Source organism: Macaca nemestrina, chromosome 1 (assembly GCF_043159975.1).
Source record: "Macaca nemestrina isolate mMacNem1 chromosome 1, mMacNem.hap1, whole genome shotgun sequence".
NCBI classification, from domain to species: Eukaryota; Metazoa; Chordata; class Mammalia; order Primates; family Cercopithecidae; genus Macaca; species Macaca nemestrina.
In genome coordinates this window covers 1,395,349-1,405,084 of record NC_092125.1, presented here as the reverse complement: position 1 = coordinate 1,405,084, position 9,736 = coordinate 1,395,349, and the positions used below count along the sequence as shown (strand labels likewise).

The window sequence follows — 9,736 nt, the reverse complement described above, 5'->3', positions numbered from 1 at the left end:
CAATTACTATATGTTTTGGTATTTAGTTTTCAAAATTTTGTGGTTATAAACAAAGCTGCCAAATGGAAACCTTGTGAACATTTATTAAACTACAGGAGGTACATCTCCTGTATACAGGAATATATAGTATACAGGGAATCATATAAATGAGTCAAAGGTGGCTCCTGTAGATTGGCCCTCACGTAGTTTACTTCTTCACAGCAGGCTGTGACAGTTAGCTCAAACGCTGATGACACTGAACTCAAATCCTTACACATCAGTTGATTCAAACATAGCAGAAAAACCTCACATGTTTTAGTCATATATAACCTGCCTATTTCTACTCTGCATAACTGCACCCAACATCTGTTAGCCATAATTAAAATTAACCCTGGGGCTACAAAACACTTCAAACCACTGTTTGAAATTTATCTCTGCCAGATAATTTTTGTTTTTTACTGTTTTATTTCCTCTTTCTTTTCCTCCGTTTCTTCTTTCCTGCTATTTTTCAGTGATTATTTGAATAATTTTTAAAATTTCTTTTAAAATTTTGTTTGTTTTCTAGCTGCTTTTTATTGTGTGTAGCTGCCCCAGGAATGAGAAAATATACATACTTAACTTTTTCTAACTCTACTTATAATTGATAATGCACTCTTTCTTGTAAAATAATATCTTTGGCATTTACTCATGTATTAGTCAGCGTTCTCCAGAGAAACAAAACCAACTGGATAAAAAATATATATATTTGGAAATGGGAGCTCTGATGTTGGAGGGCCAGGAGAAGGTTGCTATTCCAGCCCAAGGAGAGAGTGTGAATTCACCTTTCCTCTGCCTTTTTGTTCTATTTGTGCTCTCATTGGATTGGATGATGCCTCTCCACATTGGTGAGGGTGAGTTTCTTTACTCAGTCTACTTATTCAAATGCTAATTTCTTCTGGAAACACCTTCATAGACACACTCAGAAATAGTGTTTTACCAGCTACCTGGGCACTCTTTAGCCCAATTGAATTGACACATAAAATTAACTATCATGCCTCATATATGACCCTGTCTGATACTATTAACTTTTTTTAGTATTTCAGTATATTTTATGTATTATTTATTTCATTCTAAAGATCTTACTTCAGTATTTCTTACAGGCAGTTTTACTGTCAAAAAATTCCTTTTAGTCTTTTTTAATCTAGTGCTATCTTTATTTTTCCTTCATTCTCAATTTTATTTTTGCTGGACATAAAATTTTTGATTGATAGTTGCCCCTCCAAACCTTTCAACCTTTCAGTATGCTGAGGATGTTTTTCTATTCTCTTTGTGTAATCACCATTTCTAATGAGAAGTCATTCATTATTCACAGTATTTTTTCCCTTTATGTAATATATTACTCATTTTTTCTTGCTGCTTTAAAGATTGGTGCTTATACTTTGCTTTCAATAGTTTTATTATTATTTATTTTTGTTTGTGTTCTGACTGGTGTTTTTTAGCACCTTGTATCTACAGATTTCTGTTTCCCTCAGATTTCAAAAAATGTCGGCTATTATATCTGTAATTATTTTTTCTGGCATGTTCTTTTTTCTCCTTCCAATTCATCAGCTTACATAATTTATATGCTCTATCTTCAATTTCCTTACTCCCTCAGTAAAATTTTAATTTCAGAAATAGAAATTTTCAATTTTATAATTTCAATTTGGTTATTTAAAAAATGTTTCTATTTCTTTGTGGAGAAATCCCATTTGTATACTGAGATTTCACATGTATTGAAAACATTTTTTTTCTTAATTGAGACAAATGACCAATATAAGTATCTTTGTCTGTTTGCTTCAGCATCTGGTTCATCTTGAGTTTGGCCTAGATTTATTTTCTTTTCACATCTTAATGGGTTTAATTTTTAGATTCCTCATATGATGGGTAGAATTTATCCTGAATATTATGAATGCTGAATTGTAGAGATTCTACATTTTATTTTATTTTTAAGCGAGTATTATTTCTACATATTAACAAGCCATTTCTTGATTGGTCTTGAACTACAATTTTTATTTCATTTGTAGTAGCTTCCATTTCATTCAGATCTTGGTATGGCTGAATATCTTTTGGGCTTTCTGTGCATGTGTGATTCAGGGGTAAGCCAGAAATGTGGGTAGAAAGGGTTTGACCTAACTTTTTTTTTTGTATTTTACTTTAAAGATCTCTTCACTCAGATTTACAGTCCCCAGGCTTCTCTTTTCTGGCGCCCCAATCCAGAAGAAAAAAGATCTATCTCTATCCATTTTGGCCAGCATCATAAGCTCACCACTGTTGTGTTGCTGTGAAAACTGCACAAATCCCAACACTGAAAACTGTGATGGAGGAAACTAAATCGTTAAGCGCCCTTATGACACTTCTCCAAGTGAACAGAAAACTTTGGCCACAGTCTGCCAGCACTTATTCAGGTGTTTTTTGTACTGTGTTTAGGTTTCACATGTGCTTTCTGTTGGAGAAAAGGAGTGGTCTGCGGACCTCTTTCCTAGTCCTTCTTATTTGGAAGTAAAACCTCTCTTTTGGCAAAACCGAGCATGGCCTTACCAAATGACCTAGTGATTTGGTCCCTTGGTACTTACCAAGTGATTTGAAAAGTTATGCCCAAACAAATCCTGCATATAAATGCTTATAGAAGTTTTATTTATAATTACCAAAACTGAAAGAATCTTAAGTAGTCCTTCAGTAAGTGAGTGGATAAAGTATACTTCAGCAATACAGTAGAACGGTAATCAGCGTAAAAAGTCATGAGATATCCACACAACAACATAGATGAATGCATTTTCCTAAGTGAAGAAGCAAGTCTGAAAGTCTGGCTTTCACACTCAGCCCGCCCTTCCCCCAGACAGGATATGCTTGTAGTAGGGTCTTTTTGCCTGCAGTGGTCCTTTGATCTGGGAAGGCTCTGGGCATGCTATAGTTACTTTTTCCACCCTTTTGGCAATCCAGGAAGGATTCTTCCTTGGCTTTTTATTTGAGAACCTTAGTGGGGTTGCTGGATATAAAACCAATGAAAGTACGAGGTCACCCTGAGACTGCGGCCCTCAGGAGTTTCTTACTCTCACACCATCCTGAGAGCATTTGGAAATTCATCAAAACTTATGACCCTTCCAGTTCATTATTTCTGTGGCTTTCATTCCTACTTAGCAGATCTTAGCTGTGACTCTCTATATTCACCTGTCTCTCTAGATTTAAGGATTACTTTCCATAATAACGGACTAAAGACAAAAAAATGAATAGATACAGTTACCTGATTATCAGAAAACAGATTTGAAAGATTTGAAGAAATTTGTGACAAAAATCCTCAGAAACCTGGTATTGAAGGTAACCTCTTAAACTGATGAAAGGCATCTGAAAAGAAACAAAAACCAAAGAAATGCATTGGACTATGGAACCATTCCTATTTTACAAACCTTCTGAACCTTAAGGAAAGACATTTCCTGTTTGTCTGTTCAATCATGCTACCTGCTCATTCTACTCCCTCACTCCATGTCCTCTCTAGCCTTCCTCACTCTCCCTATATAACAAAAGCCCTTTCTGCCTGACCATTTAGACGACTACAGGTATCATATTTGGGGAAATTCTATTGCAATAGTCTTTTTGAATAAGTTGTCTGCTAACTCAAAACCAAGAAGAACAAAAACAAAAGCCAACAAAATGAACAAAAGACAAATCCCTGCAACTAGTATCATAGTTAATGCTGAAAGCCAGAATGCTTATTCTGTAGATCTGGATCAAAAAGGATTATTCTCTCACCACCTCTATTTAGTGCCACATAGTAAAAAAATGTGAGGGGAAAAAAAAAAAGAAAATGAAGAAGTGCAACTTTTCCTCACAAAATAAATATCTACATAGAAATTTTGAGAAATCTACAAAACAGCCACTAGAGCTACTACGTTAGTTAAGAAGGTTGCATGATAAAAATCAGTCTGTGACATGGTGTTAAAAAAAAAAACAAATGGAAATGGAAAGCAAAAGCAATACCATTTATATTATGTTACAATTTGAACTGTGTCCTTCCAAAATTCATCTGTTGAAGTCTTAACCTCCAATACCTCTGAATGTGACTGTATTTGGAGAAAAATCTTATAAGAACTTATTAAGATAAAGTGAGGCCTTTAGGGTGGTCCCCCATCTAAATTTATTGATGCCTTGTAAGAACAGGGATTAGGGCACACAGGGAGACCCTGGGGGCACGCGTGCACAGAGACGACCATGGGAAGAGGCAGCAAGACGGCGTCCATCTGCAGTGCGAGGAGAAGATTCAGAGGAAACCAAGGCAGCTGACGTTTTGATCTCAGACGTGTAGCCTCCAGAATGGTGAGAAACAGCCACTCACCGGCGGCGTGTTTCAGTCACCCCATCCGTAGTATTTTGTCATGGCAGCTTGAACAAACAAATACAGATTTGGATCAGACTCATGAAGTATTTACTGATTAATTTAACAAAATGAGCTTGGGGTTTGTGTACTGATGTGTACTAAAATAAGAAAATGTTTCTGAGAATCTTTTAAAAACTTAGAAATGGAGGAATATACAATCTTTATTGCTCAAAATACTCAGTGTTGCTACAATTACAGTGTTTTCTACACTGTGATTCTAGAACTACTGAATCTAGAATCTACCACTCTAGATCTAGTGAATCTAGATTCAGTCCCTGTCAAAATCCCTAGGAATGACTTAAAAATCGGTAAGCTAATTTTTAAAATGTAGATAATGGTGTCCTATGGGGCTGGATGTCATATGTCTCTTATGAAATGTCATAAAATGATGAAGAAGGTCTAATCTAAACATCAACTTCGTGATGAACGTGGGGTGTCCACAAGAGGTTGCTGGATGACAGCAACAAGCTCTAGGCAGCATAGAGGCTGTGTCCACCAGGATATCTACAAAGTCAGTCATTCAAAGCAAACTAATGAGAAAATAACTGGAAATTCTGTGAATATAAGAAGAATATTACAAGATCAAAATCTGAAAACAAACTGCACCTCATCCCAACCCTGGAGAAGACTCTGCTGAATTTCATTTTGTTGCCACTTCCAAGAGAGAAGCCTGAACTCGTAGGATGCTCACGAGAATGCTACTGGCATCACTTGAGAATGAAACCAATGTTGGAAATTCGGTGCTCTTGGGAACTTTCTATACAGGCATCTCTAGTCATTTGTGAGAATCTGCAGGGATGCTATCTTCACTGGAGGCTTAAATCTATGGTGAGAGGGGAAAAGAAAGATGCAAGAGAACTGTGATGGCTCAAGGACTTAAACAAATCCCTGTTACAGACCCCAAAGTCAGAGCACTGCATCTCCCAGTGTCCTTCTCAGTTGAAACTGGACTGAGATTATTATACTCAATTTAACGATTCTGTGTACACACACCTAAATTTAAGTTGTTACATGCAAATGAATGTCTAGGATCCACTAGTCACATATTATGGATGCAATAAATAAAGGTTTATTCTCCTGAGACCCAGAAAGATCTCCTTTTCTGTCTCACTGGAGGAAAAGGTAGTGGCATCACCTCTCAGATCTGAGGTGGGAGTGAAGAGCTGGGTCTCCAGGGCTTTAAATCCTATGAAATAAAATATAAGCACAAGTAAAAGTGTGACCTCCGGGGAGAGTCCCATGTAGTCGATGAAAGTCTGTTTAAAGCTGCTTTAAAAGCCTTGCTCCTTCATAGAGAATGAAGTGCCTGAAACAGAGGACATCAAGCAGAGCTTGGAGACTGCACAAAAGAAACAAATACTGATACGTAGAGGACAGAAATGGTCAATCGAAATCATTGTGAGTTTAACCCGGGGAGCTGGGGTCTTGAAGCAGGAATCAGTAAGCTATAGGAAACTGTTTGCAGCATTCACTAGATCTCCCTAAGAATTGAAAACTAGAGCTCTCTTTGAACAAAAACTGTGAAAAGAAGTCCTCAATTACTTAGACATTTCATTTTTATTTTCTTATCTTCTGAAATTATTTTAAACAAATGTAGAACTGTTTGGGAAAGCATTCTCACCAGCATTTGTTATGAATGTTGCTTCTATTGATTTTACTCAAGAATGGAAATATTTTCCAGAGCTGAAGATTGCATATAGGCCTCCGCTCCCCTCCCCTCCCCTCACCTCCCCTCGCCTCTCCTCCCCTCCCCTCCCATCCCCTTCCCTCTCCTCCTTTCCCATCCCCTCCCCTCTCTTCCCCTCCCCTCCCCTCTCCTCTTCCTGTTGGCTCTCTCATTCTCTCCATTCCTCATATTCCTGACAAAAGTGACAAAATTTGTTGTTAATATGATATAGAAATGGTAAAGAAGCATATAAACCTGAACTTACCCTATTTTCCCAGCCTCCTTAGATACCCCTTGATTTTAGGATTGTTTTGTGCATTATAAGTATTTTCCAAGTTTTAGATTGATTGAGACTCAGGTTGCATATTTTTGTTAAATTATGTGGAATTTCCCTGGACCAAATAAGTATATAAATATAATGAGGCAAAGCTTTATTGTTATTAATGTTGTCTGTAAAGAAAAGCACACAGACTTTTAAACTAATGTTATCACTCATTTCATATGTAATCATGTGAAATAAGGTGAAACACAAATCAAAAATGAGATGGAAGGGATAAAAATCTAGCATCGAAGTCAAACATCACTGGGGTGGGAGGAACTCAAAAGGACACTCACTCACTCACTGAGCTACCCTGGCCGTCTCTCAAACACACAGGCTGATGCAACAGAAACCAGGATGGATGGTTTGCTAGTTTGGAGGTAGCTCCTGGGGTATTTTGACACCGCTCCAGGTTTTATTCCCCCAGCAGGTTGAACGGAGGAGGCTTTATGTTCGGGGCTTCCATGAATTAGCTCACGTTAAGTTATGAGTCAGGCTCTCCATTGTTGCTCTAAAGCTAGGGCCAGTGCTTTCTCCAACAAGAACGCCCAAAGTTTGCAACATAGTATGAAATTTCATTTGCTCATGAGTCTTTTCAATTAAAAAAAAGTATTTTATTTTATTTTTGTAGACATAGAGGGATCTCATCTTGTTGCCCAGGCTTATCTCAAACTCCTGGCCTCAAGAGATCCTCTGGCCTCAGCCTCCCAAAATGCTGGGATTACTGGCATGAACCACCATGCCTGGTCCGTTTTCAGCTTCAAATCACTTGTTAATTCAGTTCTCAGAAAATCACCTGTACTGAGATGGACGTGTTATATGAAGGTTAGAGGTACGACTGCTCATCCTGGAAAAGCTCTGTTTATTCTTGCTCGTCCTCTCAGCTGTGTGTGTGTGTGTGTGTGTGTGTGTGTGTGTGTGTGTGTGTGAATAGGGAAGGGGGAGAATGTATGTTGTAATGGCCTGCTACTTTCTATTTCAGTTGAAAAACTGCTGAACAACAAAGTGAGACCCTCTTGTGTCTACAAAAATAAAATATTTTTTAAGTTGAAAAGACTCAAGAGCAAACGGAAATCTCATACTATGTTGCAAACTTTGGGTGTTATTGTTGGAAAAAGCACTGGCCGTAGCTTTAGAGCAATAATGGGGAGCCTGACTTATAACTCAACATAAGCAAACTCACGGCTGCCCCAAACTTAAAGCCTCCTCTGTTTGACCTGCTGGGGAGAATAAAACCTAGAGCAGTGTCTGCACACCCTAAGAGCTACTTCCAAACTAGCAAACCGTCCATCCTGTTTTCTGTTCTGTGTGTTTTAGAGATGGCCTGGAAAGCAAAGGGGAAAGTAAAAAATTGCCATTGAAGTGATACTAAAGTAAAATCAAGAGAGGTTCTAAAGACAAGATGATCTGAGGGAAAAACATGGCCAAAACTCTCCCTCCCGCCGGGGTGTGCAAGTGATCTCACATGACAAGCTCTGAATGTCTTTCACATAAGAGGCACACCGCATCTCTGGTTAGATGCCGTAGATATCCCTGTCTGTCGCTTCCTGTGGTTAATTAAACCCTTCCGAGAATATTATGTTAATCATCTGGCTAAGTCTCAGGTTTTGTTCTTTTCATGAAAAATGACACTATATATTTGAAAACTGATTTGTGGAAATAACTTGAGTACTTTTAAATTTTTGTGCTATGCTATGTATATGGACTAAAGAAAGAAAAAAATGATACTATAATCACATTTTCACCAAAGGAGTAAACTTTAATGCAAAAATGGGAGAATAATCTTAATACCCTTCTGTGAGAAGGGGATAGTAAATTAGAGTATCACCCGATGATAATGACTATTTTAAATATTGCAGTAAGTAGCAAGCAGAAATTTCATTCATAACATTTAATACACACAAAACTATATTAACCAGGATATTTATACATGAAAAGGCATGCCCTATTATAGTTATATATAATTGCATAGCCAACCCTGTAATTCCCAATGGAAATAAAATCACTCAAAAGTCATTTCAAGTAATGAGGGAGATGAGTGAAGTTCTTTGCTTCTTTCACAATGAATCTTAGTCCAGGACTACTAAGTGTTAGACTGATATACCCACAATTGTTTTACACGAGTCGATGAGAAATATAAATTGCTTGATATTTTTAAACTTTTTGTCTAGCTCTTGATGCTATACATACCTTCATTCAATAAATGAAGAAACAAATGATATTTTTTAATATTTGTATGACACTTATTTTCCTTTACTTATAGGGCCCTTATAATTTTGAATTATGACCAATCAGACTCAGATGATGGAATTCTTGCTTATGAGATTTACTGAGAATTGGATGCTCCTGAGGCTACACGCTGTGCTCTTCTCATTGATCTACCTTGCAGCCGTGCTGATGAATTTAGTCATCATTCTCCTCACGATTCTTGACCACCATCTCCACATGGCAATGTACTTTTTCCTCCGACATTTGTCCTTCTTAGACCTGTGTCTCATTTCTGCCACAGTCCCCAAATCCATCCTCAACTCTGTCACCTCCACTGACTCCATCTCCTTCCTGGGGTGTGTATTGCAACTCTTCTTGGTGGTACTGCTGGCTGGATCAGAGATTGGCATCCTCACTGCCATGTCCTATGACCGCTATGCTGCCATCTGCCGCCCCCTGCACTATGAGGCTGTCATGAGCAGAGGGCTCTGTGTCCAGTTGATGGCTCTGTCCTGGCTCAACGGAGGGGCCCTGGGACTCTTGTACACAGCTGGAACATTCTCTCTGAATTTTTGTGGCTTTAATGAGATACATCAGTTCTTCTGCGATGTCCCTGCCCTACTGAAGCTTACTTGTTCTAAAGAACATGCCATCATTAGTGTCAGTGTGACCATTGGGGTCTGTTACGCATTTTCATGTTTAGTTTGCATTGTAGTTTCCTATGTGTACATTTTCTCTGCTGTGTTAAGGATATCACCAAGACAAAGACAATCCAAAGCCTTTTCCAACTGTGTGCCTCACCTCATTGTTGTCACTGTGTTTCTTGTAACAGGTGCTGTTGCTTATTTAAAGCCAGGATCTGATGCACCTTCTATTCTAGACTTGCTGGTGTCTGTGTTCTATTCTGTCGCACCTCCAACCTTGAACCCTGTTATCTACAGTCTGAGGAACAAGGGCATTAAATCCGCTCTGAGTAAAGTCCTGTGGAATGTTAGAAGCAGTGGAATAATGAAAAGATGACTAAAGTAGAAGCTGGGAAGTAACATTTTTTGTTGTTGTTCTGCCATCCACTAGCTGTTTAAAATTATCTCTATTTTGGGATCAAAATGTCATGGAGTCTTGCTACTGATAATCTCAAGTAGTCAGTTTTAATAGAAATAGACAGCAAGTATTT

The 9,736-nt window shown here is 38.1% G+C and overlaps 1 protein-coding gene across 1 annotated transcript; it reads left to right on the top strand.

The window, feature by feature from the left end:
- The first annotated feature begins 7,112 nt into the window (after positions 1-7,112).
- LOC105474747 (olfactory receptor family 14 subfamily K member 1) lies at positions 7,113-9,736 on the top strand. The gene is made up of 2 exons (XM_011729582.3): positions 7,113-7,186; positions 8,618-9,736. The coding sequence occupies exon 2, from the start codon at positions 8,638-8,640 to the stop codon at positions 9,580-9,582; it is 945 nt and encodes a 314-aa protein (XP_011727884.2). The 5' UTR covers positions 7,113-7,186; positions 8,618-8,637; the 3' UTR covers positions 9,583-9,736.